The 17,353-nt window shown below is 53.7% G+C and overlaps 1 protein-coding gene across 4 annotated transcripts; it reads right to left on the reverse strand.

Moving 5' to 3' along the window:
* Positions 1–251: 251 nt before the first annotated feature.
* Positions 252–10,894, reverse strand: ITFG2 (integrin alpha FG-GAP repeat containing 2). 4 transcript variants are annotated; one of them, XM_061205924.1, is made up of 12 exons: positions 10,684–10,893; positions 6,746–6,841; positions 6,142–6,183; positions 5,876–6,047; positions 4,973–5,112; positions 4,383–4,531; positions 3,922–4,019; positions 3,679–3,732; positions 3,484–3,575; positions 2,330–2,447; positions 1,387–1,556; positions 252–1,270 (listed from the first exon to the last, which is right to left on the reverse strand). In XM_061205924.1, exons 1-12 carry the CDS (start codon positions 10,777–10,779, stop codon positions 1,145–1,147), a joined length of 1,353 nt encoding a protein of 450 aa, XP_061061907.1. In that variant the 5' UTR covers positions 10,780–10,893; the 3' UTR covers positions 252–1,144. The 4 variants fall into 4 exon arrangements, with proteins under 4 accessions (XP_061061907.1, XP_061061908.1, XP_061061909.1 ...); XM_061205925.1 differs by having other exon boundaries at positions 1,383–1,556; positions 10,684–10,891; XM_061205926.1 differs by having other exon boundaries at positions 1,183–1,270; positions 1,383–1,494.
* Between the last annotated feature and the right edge of the window lie 6,459 nt (positions 10,895–17,353).

The following is a 17,353-nucleotide window of genomic DNA, read 5'->3' on the forward strand; positions in this document are numbered from 1 at the left end:
TGAATGATCACTCTGCCCTTGTTCCCTTACAGAAGGAAATGTGAATGGGGACATTCCCTCGGGCTGACCCCTCTGGCTGGGGTCACTATAACTGACAGCAGTGGCTTTCCAACTCCTCTGAACACAACTCAGCAGGAAGTGTATTCTACATTGCACTCAGTACACACACGTGCACGGACACATACAAGTATAACAAAACAATCCTTCCCTACACGTGAGCAATATACTCCCATATTTTTTATCCTACTTAGTCTATTCTATCTCATTTATTAAAAAAAATTGCCGACCACAACCCACCAAAGGATTGCAACCTACAATTCGAAAACCACTGATTCAGAGCACAGGAATCAAGAGCAGAAGGGATATAAATGGCCCAGGGTATCATTCTGATTGTGGCCTGGATTGTAAACCTGCATCAGATTTTAAAATCATGAGGGTGAACAACCAATACACTTACAACCATGCTGTACCCAGATGACCATTCTGTTTTTCACTTTCAGTAGTGTGTTCAATTTATTACATGAGATATCCCTCGCTTTACTATAAAGTAGGCTTTGCGTTAGGTGATCTTGCCCAGCTGTAGGCTGACGTAAGTGTTCTGAGCACGTTTAACACAGGGTAGGCTAAGCTGTGACGTTCGGTAGGTGAGGTGTGGGAAATGCATTTTCAGTTTACAATATTTTCAACTTACGATAGATTTATGAGGACGAAACCCATCATAAGTCAAAGATCTGTGGTTCGCCATTCGTGTAACAATCACTGATGTCAGTGACCTGGAGCCGTGCCACGGAAGATGGAACTTGGCTGGGGGGGGGGGGCCCTCACTGCCATCGCGCCACTGGCCCCAAAGTCTGGTTGGGGAGCAGCGAGAGATTTGTAGTCCCTCCTCACAAACAAGTCTGTTTCCCACACAACGAGAGTGGGGAGCTCTGGGGAGGGGGCAGTGCCTACGGGTGTGATGGGTGAGGCACACAAGGAAAGGGGCAGAGGAGCAACTCGTCTCTTCCTTCACCAGAAAGACCACGAGGTCTACAGTTCACAGTCACCCTAGGGTTGCCGCCATCCTTCCTCTGTAATGTGCACTCCCTGTCTTGCAAATACCATGGAGAGCTTGCGGGGTGGGGAGGTTCAGAAGGATCCCCGTTCAGCCAAGACGGCCGGTCCAGCTAGGAGGGATCCTGGAGGCCTGTGGAGGCACACTGTGGTGGCCGATCCGGATGGTAGAGGGTTTGGTGAAGCAGGGCCCGGGCGGCGGGGAGGTCGTCAGGGTCTGCGGGCAAGAGGGGCTGGTGGGTCTGCTGGGACCTGGCCTCCCACAGCAGCCCCGCCCCCAGGACTCACCCACCCCCAGCTCCCGCAGCAGCCCCGCCCCCAGGACTCACCCACCCCCAGCTCCCGCAGCAGGCCCCGGAACTCCGGCTCAGCCTCTAGCACTTTGAGCAGGTTGGTGGACTCCATCCGCTCCAGCTGCACCTCCCAGTACACGTAGATCTTCTGATTGAAGGTGACATACACGAGGCAGGGGCTGTTGCAGCCCCCTTTGCAGGCGTACAGGCCTGGGGGAGGGGTGGCGGGGGGAGAAAAAGGTCGGGGAGGCTCATGCCCGGCGCGGGCGGCATTCGTGTCAGCAGTTTCTACCTGCCCATGGACGCCAAGCAGAAAACTAAAGGCCCTCTATTTCTTCCTTGTTGGGAACTCAGTAAAGCAGGTAAAACGTAAAATATCTGGCCCATTCCAGATACGGAAAACCACAGTAACAAAGCCCAGGCAGGACAGTGTCCTAGGAGGTGACATGTGCTGGTTTCCCATCTCAGTGACAGCCCCAGGGTAACGCGGGGCGGCTTCTCTTGGGTGGTGATCCCTCTTCCCAGGTCACTGGAATGTGGCACCAGCACGTCATTCAAGTGTTACCATTTTAGTGACCAGAGACACCCCCAAAGGAGTTAACGCTGCTTCCCAAGGTCCCCGATTTGGAACTAAGAGAATGGAACTTGGAGAACAGTCTTCACAGAGTCCTGACACGTTCAGATGGGGAAGAACTTTCCCATATCTCCACACAGCAGGCAGACAAGACTCATCCGACTCTTTTTTTTCTGAACAACCCGCCCCCCATATCTGATCCTTTAAAATATCCAAAGATAGACACCTCACTGTCTTTTATCTCCTCTTAGTTAAAACTGTAAAGATGGCAATCTGGTACCCACTCACACCTTCTAACGGAAGAGGTGACGAACTCATTTGTTTACGAAGACTTGCATCAGGGGCCGCAGTGAGAGTGCAAGCGAGGGGGACAGGCGTGCTTAGCAAGGAGCGCGGGGCAGGGTCCCACCTGCACAGAAAGCGCGGACGTTCTCGTCCACCTGGAAGCGCACGACGGTGCGGTTGTGATCAATGATGTACGTCTGTCCATCCCAGGCACAGGCGACCACCTCCTCGTGCCCGTTGCCCTGAAAAAGGCCAGAGACCGGGATGCAGGGGTGGCCAGGAGCCGTTTCATTTTTTTTTTATTTTTTCAATTTATCTATTTTTCGCTGCGTTCGGTCTTCGTTGCTGCGCGCGGCCTTTCTCTAGTTGCGGCGAGCGGGGGCTACTCTTCGTTGCGGTGCGCGGGCTTCTCACTGCAGTGGCCTCTCTTGTGGCGGAGCACGGGCTCGAGGCGCGCAGGCTTCAGTAGTTGTGGCTCGCGGGCTCTAGAGCGCAAGCTCAGTAGCTGTGGCGCGCGGGCTTAGCTGCTCCGCGGCACGTGGGATCTTCCCGGACCAGGGCTCGAACCCGTGTCCCCTGCACTGGCAGGCGGATTCTTAACCACTGCGCCACCAGGGAAGTCCCCAGGAGCTGTTTTAGAAAGGCTTCCTGACCGGGTGGATGAAATTACGGGAGCCGTGGACTCGGCTCCGGGTGACAAACAGCTGGGAAGGCAACGCCCCAGCGCTTCTCACCGACCATCTCCCGGCACCTGGCACCAGAGGGGGCTGCTGAACGAGCCACCCCACCAGAGTGCACGCGACAACCCTAAGAAGTAGGCAACGTCACTCCCATTTTATACTGAGGAAGTGCCAGCTTACAGAAATAAGCTCACTCACCCAGGGCCACCCGGCCGGGAGGGGGCAGGACCGGGACTCAGAGCTGGGCCTGACCTGACCTCAGAGCCTCGCGCCTCTCCTCCCAGACCCTCAAGCAGGCACAACGGCCGCATCAGCGCAGCCCCACCTGCCGACCCAGGGGCCACAGCTCTGGTGAACACACACTCGTGTGCGGACATCTGCAGATGGGCGAGCAACTCACTCCTGGACCCTAAGAACAAGTTGCTTCTCTTTGGAGCCATCGGCTCTGCTGAAATGGGAGCTTCGCCAGCGGCACCGAGAACAGCGCTGAGCCCGTGGAGTGGGGGGAGCTCGGGGGGCCAGGCCTGTCTAGGGAGCCCTGAGGTAACGGCGGAGTCGGCTGAGAAGGGAGAATGGCCCCCTACGGGCCCCCACTCACCGTGACGTCCAGTTTCTCGAGGGCGAAGAGCTGGTGGTCCACCTGCACCGACCACAGCAGCTTGTCCGCCTCCTCCGTGAGCTTCAGTGTCCCTGCGGGGAGAGGCGGCCGGGCTGGGGGCCGAACCCTGCGCAGACCCCGGGCACACAACATGGGCCCACCCTGCACGGCCCATGGCTGACCCGAGGGACTCACCATCCAGGGTGCAGAGGGCAAAGAGGCCCGAGGCGCCGCTCTTGGGGCTGCGGCCTGTGGGGGAAGGCGTCGGCGCGGTAGAAGGACCAGAAGAAGGAAACGAGAAAGGCAAGGCGAGATCAGAGCACACGCTGAGGGCGGCCGAGGGCGGGGCGTGAAGGATGCGCTAGAAACAAGGGTGGTCCTGTACCTCCCCTCCCCCCTTCCCCCCTGCATCCCCCGCCCCGCCCCGCCCCGCCCCACCTTGCTTGATGTTGCCAATGAGGTGAGTGGAGACGTTCTTGTTGTGGATGCGGCCGGACGTCTGGTGCAGCACGACGTCTCGGGCAGCGGGGGTCTCCCTGTGGTGGGGGAGGGCGGCTAAGTGGGAGCCCAAGAGAGCTTGGCTCTCCGGACCCGGTGGGCCCCATCTCTGTGCGAGCTTCCAGGACGTGAATCAGCTGGGAGACCTATCGCCCACCCCACCTGGCCCAGGGGGCAAGTCGAGAGAGAGGGACGGAGCTGCCAGGCTGGAATCTCAGAACCTCTTCCAGTTGCTGCGTCAGGGTCGGGATGCCCTGGGTCCCGAAATAATCTTCCTTAATGGGGCAGAGGTGCTTGTGCCGGGACCCAGCTGATGCTACTCCAACCACAGACCCCTCCATGGCTGTGGGCGCCCACCTCGCAGCCAGGCACCCCACCGTCCACAGGCCCGCCCCCCTTACCTAGTGCCCTCCTCGGGCCCCTCAGAGGTGGGAGGCGGCCCAGGGTCTGTGTTCCAAGTACACAGCAGAATCGCGTAAGCACAGCCTGGCTGAGATACCATTAGCTCAGGAACACCCAGGGGCCCTGGAGTCACCGAGAGACTGTCCACCTGCACCAGAGAATGGGGGTTTAAGGGGGCTGCGGGCGAGAGAAAGGCGAAAGCCTGCAGAGGACGGGGTGTGGGCAGGGGCCCTGGGACATGTCCTCAGCCTTCAAGGGCAGCAGCAGGGGGAAGTGCAGCGTCCACGGGGCTCCTGCCGGTGCCACCCTCTCCACAGGGAGCACCTGCGCTCCCGCGGCGCGGATCCTGACGCGACACACCCACCGTCACATCCCTAATTCTTAGCGCAATGTTCCTTCCTGTCTGCCTGTTACTGGCCATCTCCCCTAAGACCCTGATTCGAAGTGATCTCCTCTGGGTCTCTGTCAACAAGGTGGTTTTCCCTTCTTCCCACCCTGAGCCCCGCCCCCGCCTGTTCTCCCACAAGCCCCCTCCAGGAGGGAGGCCCGTCCTGCTCCTGGGCTGTGGCCCCCACGCTCAGCCTCTCACCTGACCCTCCAGCATCCACTTCTTGAGCAACACCAGCTGCCCTGTCAGATGCTCGGTGCCGTCACCCAGGTCCTCCCAGCGGAAAGCCCGGACCACGCGGTCTGTGTAACCCACCACCAGCTCGCAACAGCCATCGCCATCTGTGGATCCAGAAAATGCAACGAGTTTGGAGCCAAACCTGTCTTCGCCAGCTGGAGTCCTACAAGCACGCCCTCCTCCCCGCCCCTCTAGCACCACCGCCACTGGCACTTTTTATCAGGTTCGACCTCAGGCCCACCTGCCGGGCTGCCCCATCACCCCTTGAGCCAGGTACCCGCTCCCCTGCCTGCCCTTGCATCCAGAACCACACAGCTGCCTCGCAGGGCCTGTCACTTCTTCCCTCGGGTACACGACTCGAGTGCCCTGATGCACCCATATCCCTACCAGCACCTTCGAGACAGCCTCTGGCCCAAGTACCAGCCCCATATCCAAGCGGCTCACTCTCTCGCAACCTTGAGTTGTTGATCAGCTGTCCCCTCCTCAGCAGGGGCTCCCCTGACAACTCCATTTAGAACGGCCAACTCTACCTCAGCACCCTCCAGCCCCTTTCCGTGGGCGATCTCCTCCATGGCGCTTACTACTTCCGAATATACTGTTTAACTTCCTTACCACATGGCTAGCGTTTATTTTCTGTCCCTTCCTAGTAAAGGTCCAAGAGGGCAGTGATTTTTGTCTGTTTTATTCACTATTGCAATCCCAGTGCCCGGAACGATGCCTGCTTTATAACGGGAGCTCAGTAGCTTGGCGTTAAATGCATGACAACTGCCCAAACAAACGCTGACGAGCCCCCTGGCTCCCTCGAGATCTGCTCTGTTGCCCCTTGACTCCTATTCCCTGGCTGCCTGCAAAGACAGCCATGCCCACCGATGTCGCTGATCAGCATGACCTTGGTGTTGGCAGGGATGTGCTGCTTGAAGACTGGGCGCTGCTCCTCCCCCCCGAGGGTCTCGTGGTGCCCAGAAGCATCCGGGGCCTTGGTGGGCGTAAGGTCACACAAGTGAAACCAGCCCTCGGCACTCACGGCCACCACCAGGTTCTGGGAGAGACAGAGGTAGAGGAGGGGGCTGGTTGTCAGATCACAGGAGTCGGGGATGGGCCGAGGGAAACCCGCAGTCCCCTGGGCTTCCTACCTTTCCTTTATTACACACATCTCCAACCCCGACGCACGTAAGCTGCAAAAGAAGAAAGAGGGGCTCAGGGGGACACGCTAAGGGTCCCCAGTGCTCCCTAAGCTCTGTGAAGCACGGGGCGGGCTTCTCATCACCGTCATTCGCTGAAAACTCCTGCGCACGCCCCACATCAAGAGGCTGTACTAATCCTGTTACTGTGCTCTGGGTCCAGTTTACCGGACAGCAGTATAAGGACCTGAGGTAGTGAAGACAACTTGGGCTTAAACAAAACAAAAACTACATCAGTAGAGCCGGACTATCATACTTCTAGACGTATTCAAATGACTGCCCCCATTTTCTACTACACTTCGTACGATCAGACAACCTCAGCAGATCCACAAAGAACTAAGGGAGTCATTCCATCACATAAAATGAAAACCAGCCCGGCTGTGTGTGCGCATGACATCTGGGAAGCCTGGGGGCTTCCCTCCGATTCAAATGAACCCTTAACCAGTAGCTGGCGACCTCGGACACGCTGGGGAGCTCATGCGTGGGACCCAGCCTCGACAGTCCCTGGGCAGGAGGAGTCCCTTCCCCCTGGAGACCCAGGGAGCTGAATACTGACCATTCCCTGGCAGGAGCAGGTGAGCCACGGCCGGCTGTCATCGTTCTTATACACAGACAGCTTTCCACTGGTGTCTCCCACCACCAGTTCATTTAACTTCAAATGGAGAGAGAAGAGAGGGTTAGGCTGGGGTCCTGCTGAGCCACTCAAGCCCTTCTCGACTGGGCCCACTCTGCGGAAGTCACAAGACCTCAACCTGCATCTTCATCAACTTTATTAACAAGATTTCCAGACCAACACAGTCACAGTCTCCCAGGTTCTTTATCTCCAGTTAGGCGTATGTGTGTGTTGAGGGCAGGGCAGGTTAGAGAAGGGCCAATACAGAATCTGTGCTCCATCTCAGAAAAGTCTGACATCTGAACAGCTCAATGCCCCACACGCCTGCTTTTGGCGCTTCTAATTTGTCCTTACGCATGGGACACGTTAGGAAAATGACCCCAAATATGTAACCTTTGGAGAATTTAACTTCAGAGCTCATATTTAATCAGGGGCCAAATAAAGACAACGTCAGCTCTGGGGTCCTCCCTCCCCTGGCAAGACCTTTCGACGTTGGTGCGTCTGAGTGAACACAGTGGGTGGAGGTGCCAGAGGGGCAGCATCCCAGCTCCGGGCCTCTGGTGCCCCCTAGTGGTGGCTAAGCTCCCAGGAGGGTCTGGAGCCTCTTCGCCGTTTGCATGTGGGCTCCCCATTTCCCAGTGGTTCCCCAAAGGCTGGCCGCCCTTTCAAGGGGATAACGATGATAGCCAGCTGGCTCCAAATGCCATTTCCAGAAATACTTTCATGATTCCTTCTTGGGGGGACATCTAACACCCTTTCCTGTCCTCAGAGTGAATATTAGATTCTCAAGAGATTTAATTTTCAAGGCAACAAAGACATAACAGATCAACAGTAAGAAAAAATGAGAAACGAATTGGGGTTTATTAATAATGATTTGAAGCTTAGATTTATTATATTTTAATAGTTAAGGCAGTTTCTGGTGGGGACATTAGATAACAGAAGCATAAAACAAGTTTATCTATTTACATCAAACCCTCTGCACCCTGGAGGACTTCCGCAGACACACAGGAGAAAGGCTGAATAGCGCAGGGCCTCCGAGTGCAGCTGCCTGAATTTGAATCCAGCCCTCCATGCCTGAATCTTTTCATCTATACAACGAAGATCATAAGACTATCCCCCTCATAAGGTTGCCGTGGGAACCAAGCTGACGGAGGGAAGCATCTAGAAAGGTGACTGACAAATAGCACGAATAACAGGGGGTTTTCAGCTTCCAGTTAAATGCCTCCAAGGCTTGGGGATCTTAGCATCTTTCACACAATCCATTCTTTTTCTATACATTCATTCAACAAATGCCACAGTCCACAGTAGGCCCTCGATAAATGTTTACTTAATAGACAAATTAAATATATTTTTTTCAAGAAACAAAGAAAAATCAGAATGAAAGAGAATGCCCAGTCAACCCTTGAGTTTTCAGGGAAAGCTGAACAACCCGTTAGGGGCCCAAAGACAAATGCCACAGATCCACAGTTGTACAACTGCTGAGAAGGACCTCAGTTTAACAAGGGCACAGACGAAGGAATAAAATTGTAAAACAGTGTGGTGAGTGCGGTGAGTGAGTAGATACAACTCAGTAGGCGACCTGGACGAGCACACTTCCAGGGTCGCCCATCTGCTCCCCAGCACTTCTGCTCCTCTGTGGTCCATCCTGGCTCTGGCCTCCGGAGGTTACTCAGTGACACTAAAGAACCCCAGCTGCAGAGTACACCTTCAGTCAGAAATGCTACCAGAGAAAGGAAGTGTGCTCTTTCTGTGACCTGCGTCCCCCTTCTAGACACCGTCTCCCCACTGGTTCTGTTGGGTCCTCGAGGGTGTGTATTCTATCCCTGGCTTCTCCCTCTGACTTAGCAGGAAATAAATTACTCGCAAATAACTTTAGCTTACTGGTTTAACAGGATGAAATAAGTATTTTTCCTGCCCCAAATCTCCGAAGGTTGGCCTGGAGAACCAGTAACAAAATTTCTACCCATACTCATGCAGGCTGAGTGTACCACACCTGATTAGTAGCCAACTACCTCACCTACTTGCCTTTCTTTCAATTATATTTATTAATAACAGGCAAAACCCTTCAAGTCGCTTTGAGATACATACTGACATTTGCCTTTCATAACAACCCTCATTTATTCAACAAACATTTACTGAGTGCCTACTATGTCCCAGGCACTATTCTAAGTATTGGGAATACAGCAGTGAAAAAAAGTTTAAAAATTCCTATCCTTACAGAGCTTACAATGCTTACAACTAAGGTTTAAAAAAAAAAAGAGGTAGGGAATTCCCTGGCGGTCCAGTGGTTAGGACTCCACGCTCTCACTGCCGAGGGCCCAGGTTCAATCCCTGGTCAGGGAGCTAAGATCCCACAAGCTGCACGGCACGCCCACGGCCCCCCCCCCCCAAAAAAAGTAGTGTAATATACCTAATATTGCAGAACTGAGTGTGCAATTCACTTAGAAAAGTACAATTGGCAAAAAAGCTGACACTGTGAAGCTAGGAAAAAAAGGCACGTGTGCCCTTTTAAACAATCAGGTAAAATAGAAAATAATGCACATCTAACGTCACTTTGTTAATGTACTATTTTAAAATGCCTCCCTTGATTGTCTCATAAAATTATACTGCTGAGCATATGAAGAAACGAGAAAGCCCAGAAAACATAACACAAATTTATGGGAATAACTTTTTCCTCCCTAGACAGGGTAGAGCCAAGAAGCCTCATAAAATACTTTTTCCATCACAGCGTAAAGGAGGCTGGGGGCGGGGCGGGGTTGGGGGTGAGTGGTGGGGACGTTTTAGCCCGAATTTTTTTTCCCTAGGAAAAGAGAGCACAGACCAGTTAGGGAGGTGAGGATGAGATGTGAGGGAGGCAGAGAAGCGACGGGGGCAGAGGGTAGGAGAGGAGAGCAACCACGTGCTTTGCATACACACCCTCGAGGACCCCACGGAAGCCTTGCGACACCAGAGGGGAGAAAGTCTCTAGAGGGCGGACGCAGAGAAAGAGCGCACTTCCTTTCTGTCAGCTTTTCATGTGAAACTGAGATTATGAAAAAAAGTGTCCCACACCATCAACGGCCACCGTCCCCTTCGATGCTTCACCCCAGAACCCTTTACATCTTGTAATCAATGGGCCTCACTACATTTCCCTATTCTTCTATCACCCTTCCCCCGCCCCACGATGAGCTACCTGCGGGCTGGGGCTTTTGAATTCCCAGAATGCAGCAGAGCCCTCGGCCCATAATCAAACGCTACCGACGACGCTAACGTGTCCTGAGCGTTAACCGAGTGCCAGACACGGTTCTGCCTGCTCTACCTGTATTAAGTCACTTAACCGACGGGAAAAGGAAGGACCGCTGGGGAGGAAAGGGACATGGACACTGAGCCAGTAACTCAACCGAGGTGGGCCCGCCAGGCGGAGACACCCCGGCCAAGCGCCGAGAGCAGTCCGGTGGGCCGGGCCGAGCCGGGCGGTGCGGAAGGTGCTCCCGCAGGAGCCGCACGCGCGCTCTTAGCCTATTTCCGACGCTCTGAAAGGGAAGGCGGCCCCGGAGGAGCTGGGAACTCGGCCACCACAGTTCACTGGCTCCTCTTGGGAACAAGTGACTGACCAGGCAGTGGACCCGGTACGCGAGTCCCTAGAAGGACAGTGGAGCAGGGCTCCGGACCAATCCAGCCAGGATGCCGGGTACCCGAGCCGCCCACACAGCCCTTCCCGATCCAGCTCTCAGCGCCGTGCGTACGCGCGCAGCCCGCACCGCCCGCCGTGCAACGCACGCCGTCCACGCCCACACCGTACGCACTCGCAGCACGCACACGCCGCCGCGGGCGGCCTCCTCCGCCCCGCCCCGCCCCGCCGTCGCAGACGGGCTGCGTCTCTCCAGGGCGCATGCACTGACCGTGTCGTTATCGACGTCTCCGAGGCAGATGGCGTGTGGGAAGAGGCTCCCGCTGAACTCCAGGGCCACGCGCTGTACGTAGCTAACCGACCTCATCGCAGTTCCCAGGGCTCAGGGACCGTGGAGCCCCGCTGAGTGTTCCCCGAGCCCCTCCCGACGGCTGCCCGAGCGGAAACCCACCCACAGCGGAAGTTACGTCACCCCCTGAGCCTCCAATCGCTGCCTTCCTCGCTTAACCTCAGAGAGGAGGCGGACCTTCCGGGCGCGCCGGGCGTGGGGGCGGGGCTGAGTGACAGGGCCTCGGGCCACTCCTCTTCTCCGCAGGCTCTGCGCGCCCAGGTCCGCCGACGCTGGCCTGGCCGAGCCGTTTCCTTGGCAACAGCTGTTTCGCGGGCTTGACCTAATAACCTTGACCTTGTCCTTTGTTGCCCTGGCAGTGAAGATTTCCTGCCGTCAGACCATCCCTGAGAATCATAATAATCGTAATAACCGATGACTGTGTGGTTTCCAACAGTGTTTTAAAAAAAACTACGTAGCTCCCCATTACGAGTCTTGAAATGAGGGTAGTGAATCGGACCAGCTTTTTAAAAAACGAAATAGAATAGAAAATGCCAAGTAATCTCGAGTAGTAAGGTAAGTATTATTTTTGTGAAACCTTTGTTTCAATTGTATGTATTTACACGTGTATATACTGGCTTATCAAAAAAATATTTTTTTTGTCCCACGGTGGGTTGCTCTGTGGGTAAAAGTTTGAAAATCACTTGTAAAGCACATTGCACAATTATTGATTCATGTAATTAGTGCAACCACCCTGTGACCTTGTCTCCTTATTCAGTTTTTTGGATGAATAAACGGGTTCAGCAAGATAAAGCAACAAGGCAGAAAGTGATGGAGGTGCGACTCAAACCAGAATTGTTTGAGCCAGAACCCCACGTCCTTTCTGTCACTGACTGCCAGAGTTCCTAGCAAAGTCCTCAGGCTAGAAATCGGGGTCGCTGGGATTCTGGGTCCGCTCTGGCCCCCCAGCACAAAGCTCTTGCTTCCCTCCCTCGGGAGCCCCCCTCCATAGCGTAAATGGGACATCACCATCAAGGCTGGCCTCAGGGGGAAACCTTCCATGTTGAATCCAGTACAGCCTTTCTTTGGGCCTCATCAATCAGGACATCAAAAGTATTATTTGTGAGATTCTACATGTGCTCAGTATATTTTTAGGTTTAGGTTTGCAGGCCCAGACTGATCTACACATTGGTCTTTCAGGAGTCAACATTGTAAAAATAAGGAGGTCTACCTCACCTGGGGATGTTGGATCAGGGCTGGCCTACTTTCTACATCTGAACATAGTGGGAGAAGGCTCTGGAGGGCAGGACCTTTTTGTCTGGGGCCGGGGAGGGGACCCTGATTTCTAGCCTGCGGACTTTGCTAGGAGCTCTGGCAGTCAGTGACAGAAAGGACGTGGGGTTTTGGCTCAAACAATTCTGGTTTGAGTCCCACCTCCATCACTTTCTGCCTTGTTGCTTTATCTTGCTGAACCCGTTTATTCATCCAAAAAACTGGAATAAGGAGACAAGGTCACAGGGTGGTTGCACTAATTACATGAAATAATATACGTGCAACATGCTTTACAAGTGATAGCTGGGGAGGGGATGGCCACGAGAGCCACAACACCCCTACCCCTAGAGATCCTGTGGCTCTCATGGCCAGATAAGATGAGAACAGGAAGCAGTAGGTCAGAACGGCAAAGAGGAGGTAGTCTGGACAGACACTGGGGATTGTAGGTACCCTTAGGTCTCTGTTTCTTGTGGTGTATTGTGGGGCTGGCCAGGTCCATTCCAAGGCTCTGGGTCACATGAGTGTACCTGGTGCTTTAAATCCATCTGCTTACGGAGGAGTTGTATACTGCCTTGTCCCACACTACCAAATCTCTGTTCTCTCATCCTGGCTCAAACCCTAAGCTTCATACTAGGGTTAAGGGGTGGAAAAACAACCAATTTTAAAATGTTTCCCTCTAATAAGTGTAAACTTATTTAGTTTTGAATTGTTTCTTTTCACTGTATGTGTGACTCCATTGTTTTCTCTTTTCCCAGCCCTGTGAATGAAATAGTAAAATAATTAATAATCCAGGACAAAATAGATGAGGATCACCTTGCTCCTGTCACCCAGGGCCCTGGCCTGCCCCAGCTCTCTGAAATGGGACCCTGACCCGGCGCCCACCGTGCCTGAGGTTTATCCTCCTCATCACTTGGGCTTCTTGTTCCGGACCTTCCTGTGCCAGGGTGCCTGTTTTTGTTTGCTCTGTGTTTGTCATTTCGTGAAGGTCATGTCATTATGATTGCAACTTGGATACAGTGCCTTTTGGCTTTTGTCAAGAGGGCCAAACAAAGTTAGAAAGGAAGGAAAGATAGGTCTCCAGGAAACATGGCGAGAATCAAGCCCCCCTGCCCCATGCCTCTCCCCACTGCGCCAGTTACTTTAACCGCCTGAGTGTTACGGTCCCAGTGAGTGGAACACAAGCCCAGGCACGGCGGAGCCATGCAGACAGAGCCCTGGCTCCGCAAGGAGACCCCTGTTGTTGGCCCTTCTTAGTGAGGTGGTTGGCGTGTCTCCACTGGCACTATCTAGAGCTCGTCTCATTTAGGCCAGGCGCTCTCTCAGCGTGGATTTTGGCTTCCTCCCCAGCACTGCCTAACCAGGCAGTCTTCCTGGTTAGATGACTTGGATACGGTGTTTGTGTGGGTGTAGCCGAACAATAGCTTCAGTAGAAACCTGCTAATGGCAAGGGAAGGAGAGGTGTGTTAAGCAGGAAGCGTTTCTAGGGAGATTCTTTGTCCACCTCTTTCTCCACCAGTAGACAGGGTGGTCCCTTTCAGGGTGTCGGCCCAGGGTGCCCAGGGAAGAGACAGGACCTTGAAATGAATCTCTTTCTGCATGTGAGGCCCAGAGCCACTCACCATCCTGAGGGCGGGGCCAGAGCCTCCAGTGGGCTCCGTGTGAGACTTCCACGAGTGTGATTCACAGTGTACCTTAGCGTGCTGAAGGCTCTAGAGGCCGTGAGGCGCCGAAGCCTGTTCCTCACACTTGCTTGACCTAGCCGTTAGGCAGAACGGCAGTGTGGGCCCTGCTCTGAGATGGTCATTTAGAGTCCACTGCACTCGCGTGTAGTTTCCCCCGCCCGCCCCCATCAGAGCTGTTGCCTGTTCAGGACTCTACTGGCCATTAACTGAAGCATGCAGAGTCGTTCTTGTCACCGAAGCCCAAACATCAGGACGTGGGCTTGAAACGCGGAGGGCGGGGAAAGTGTTTCAGAAGCGGCTAGAGGTGGTGCTTGTGCAACATTGTAACCGGACTAAAGGCCACAGAATTGTTCTCTTTAAATGGTTAAAACCATGTGAATTTCACCTCAATAAAAAAAAAAAAAAACAAACGTAACCGTTTTATGTGTGAGGCACTTCTAACCGTGGAACCGGAGACTGGAGATCTGAAGGGAAGGTGCTTGTCTCCGGTTGGGGGACAGGGTATGGCTGGTCCTCTCTTCTAGTCAAGGAACTCTCAGTTCATGAAGGCACTGCTTTTTCTTTTTCTTTTTTTTAAAATTTTTATTTATTTATTTATTTATTTATTTATTTATTTATGGCTGTGTTGGGTCTTCGTTTCTGTGCGAGGGCTTTCTCTAGTTGTGGCAAGCGGGGTCCACTCTTCATCGCGGTGCGCGGGCCTCTCACTATCGCGGCCTCTCTTGTTGCGGAGCACAGGCTCAGTAGTTGTGGCTCACGGGCCCAGCTGCTCTGCGGCATGTGGGATCTTCCCAGACCAGGGCTCGAACCCATGTCCCCTGCATTAGCAGGCAGATTCTCAACCACTGTGCCACCGGGGAAGCCTGGCACTGCTTTTTCTTGATCATTCGTCCTTAGAACCACTTTGTGAATCTTTCACATTCTCACTTTGCCTCCCAAAGTGATATATTGAGTGTTCATTACGTGCTAAATAAGGTTTTGTTGTGTTTTATAATTAAGGATAGTTGGTGCATCCGAGTTATCCGAGGTTGGCAAGCAGCTGGGGAACTGCAGCCGTAAAGTCAGCAATAACGATTTCCAGAAAGAGGACAAGAATGTCTTCTCACACTTGCATTGGCTTTTTTTCAGCACTGCCCTAAGCCCACTGTCCTTCCAACCTAAGGGTTACAAGGCTTTGAGGAGTGCTGCTTTGGGACCGGGAAGGTTGGTCTTTAAGACAGAAGGAATAAGGCATCGAAGGTTCCACTGTTTCTCTATTTCCAAGCAATAGTTTCCTAAAAAGGGACTACCTGTTACTAGTCCTGCCTAAAATATCTTCCACGTGTTATTTCTCCAACTGAAATGAGATTCACAGTTCACCCTCTCCCTCAGACTGGTGTGGCTGGTGGAGTCCAGTGCACCGATGCTGGGACGGCAGGCTGGCCCAGGCCCGCGGGGTGTGACCTGCAGCACAAACGGGCTGGGAAGGCGCAGTCAGCGCTTAAGCGGTCGGAGGGATTCGACTGGGACGCAGCACACGGTGACCCGCAGGGGCGCACACGGGAACGCGGGGGAGCCTTTCACAGGACAGGCGGACGGGGTCGGGGCACGTGGGGATGCTGGGAAAGGGCTGCTGGAACGGGGACTGCAAATACCCAGGAGATAAAAATCTATAGAACTTGGTGTTTGGACCAGCACTAGGACAAGATAAACCCCATTTAAGACCTTCCAGAGACCACGTGGAAGTCTGCAGGAACAGCTCAGTTCTGGTTGCTACTGGTTCTCTTTACTCCACACATTCTCTGCATATGAAAAGATTTAAGTGTTGGTGAGGAGGGTGTGACTGACTGGGAAATGCACTTGCGCCCGACCCAGAGCAGAGTGGAGTAGGTGGTACATTTATTTTTAACCTTAAAGACTTCTGGCCACTGTACTAAAACATCCTCAGAAGACAGTTTTAATGGTACATAAACCAAGGCTTGTCCAGTTTCCAGGGTTCTACAGAAGTGCAGTTATGGTTTTGGGGTTTTTTTTCCCCGTTGTTTCAAATTCTTGGAATCCTACAGAAGCATCCAGAGGTGGAGGGAATCTCAGGTATGCTTTTTGTCCATCTCCATTTTTGCAGATGAGCAAAGAGGCTCAACTTGCCTAAGGTCACATGAACCTCAGGGCAGTTTGGATTTGTTCAAGAGGTCATCTCACATTCCAGGCAGATCTTCTTTCCATTTAAGTTCTGACCCTTGGTTTCCTCATCTGTAATAATGGGGCAATACCTTTTTTGTAGGATGGTTACGAGGATTTAAGTTAATCTGTGTGAGGCTGGGCTTACATCAAAAGTGCTTAGTGAGGGTTAGCTATCATCATGGGCTGCAGGGGCAAGTCTAATCCTGAAATACCAGAGACCCAGACACAAACCCTAAGCGCAGGGCTATGATGTGAACCCAGCAGAGAGCAAGCAGTGGCACTGGGAGAATAGAACACCCAAATTTTAGTTCTGGCTGTAGCACCAGCCATGCTGTACGACTTGAACTTTTTCACAGAAATTAATCTTCCACAGTGAAAGTATAGAGAAATTTCTTCTGGAAGGAACTGTACAGGCACGTGGTGGGCAGGCTAACCGTTATCACCGGGCAGAAAGGACTAGACAGCCCCCACAGACAAGGGAGAAGGGGATAGACACAGGCTCTGGCCTGCAGTCAAGATCGTCCAAGGCTCAGCATGATTCACTCGTGCCCCTTGGCTTCTCCCAGGGCCCCAGAATGCTATAGAAGCCAGGGGTCAAAGCACGGTGAGGAAAAAGCATAAGCTTCTCCCCATTAAGGCCAAGAAGAAAGCTGGACAGTGGGCCTGAGGGGCTGCCGGTGTTGCCAGGCTTGATGACTGTTCTTCCCTCTTCCCTTGTGTAAAGGGCGACAGGCGTGGGTGACACCAGGGGTTTCACTTTGTTAGGAAACCAAGACAGCTTGAACTTTCCACTGGATCAGTTGGGCAGAAGTAGACAAATCTAACCTCAAAGCAAACTCAGTCGCTTGGTTCCAATGTAGTTTAGATGTTTATATATTTTCCTCTTCCCAAGTGTTAGGGAAGAAAAACCAGAGCTACTAAAAACCTGCCAGGCTGCCAGGGGGAGGAGTGTGGGAGACCCACGGGCAGGCTTTGAGCGCAGGCCCCACTACAGCCTGTGTGGTGCGCAGGAGGCCCTGCTCCACTACCGCTAACGGTGTCAGCTGCTGCCCCAGACAGGCTGGGGATGGGGTGGGCGACTCCCTTAGTTTTGCCCCCTGGTGTAGCCGCCCACGCCCACCCTCCGAGGCCAAACACAAAGGGCTGCCCAACACCCAGGTTGTATTGTTTCCACTTTATTGCTCAAGCACAGAACTTGAGGCGAGCCTGTACCTTCAGCAAGTGCAGGGAAGAGGCTGAGGGGGTGGGGCACGCCTGGCTGAGAAGGGACACTGACGGGAGGGGGCACAGGGGTGGTCACCATGACACCAGAAGGCAGTATCAGCCACACCACCTGGGGCGAGGAAAGGAGGGAGAGGTAACGGGCACAGCAGTGCTTCCCATGCCCCTAGCACCCACGTCCGCGGGGAGGAACCGGGAGGGAAGGGGCTGTCCAGGGGTCCCCCCTCCACCCCGCCTCGTCAGACCTCACATCCCTACCGCGCGCCCCCTTCTAC

Source organism: Eubalaena glacialis, chromosome 11 (genome assembly GCF_028564815.1).
Source record: "Eubalaena glacialis isolate mEubGla1 chromosome 11, mEubGla1.1.hap2.+ XY, whole genome shotgun sequence".
Taxonomy (NCBI): domain Eukaryota; kingdom Metazoa; phylum Chordata; class Mammalia; order Artiodactyla; family Balaenidae; genus Eubalaena; species Eubalaena glacialis.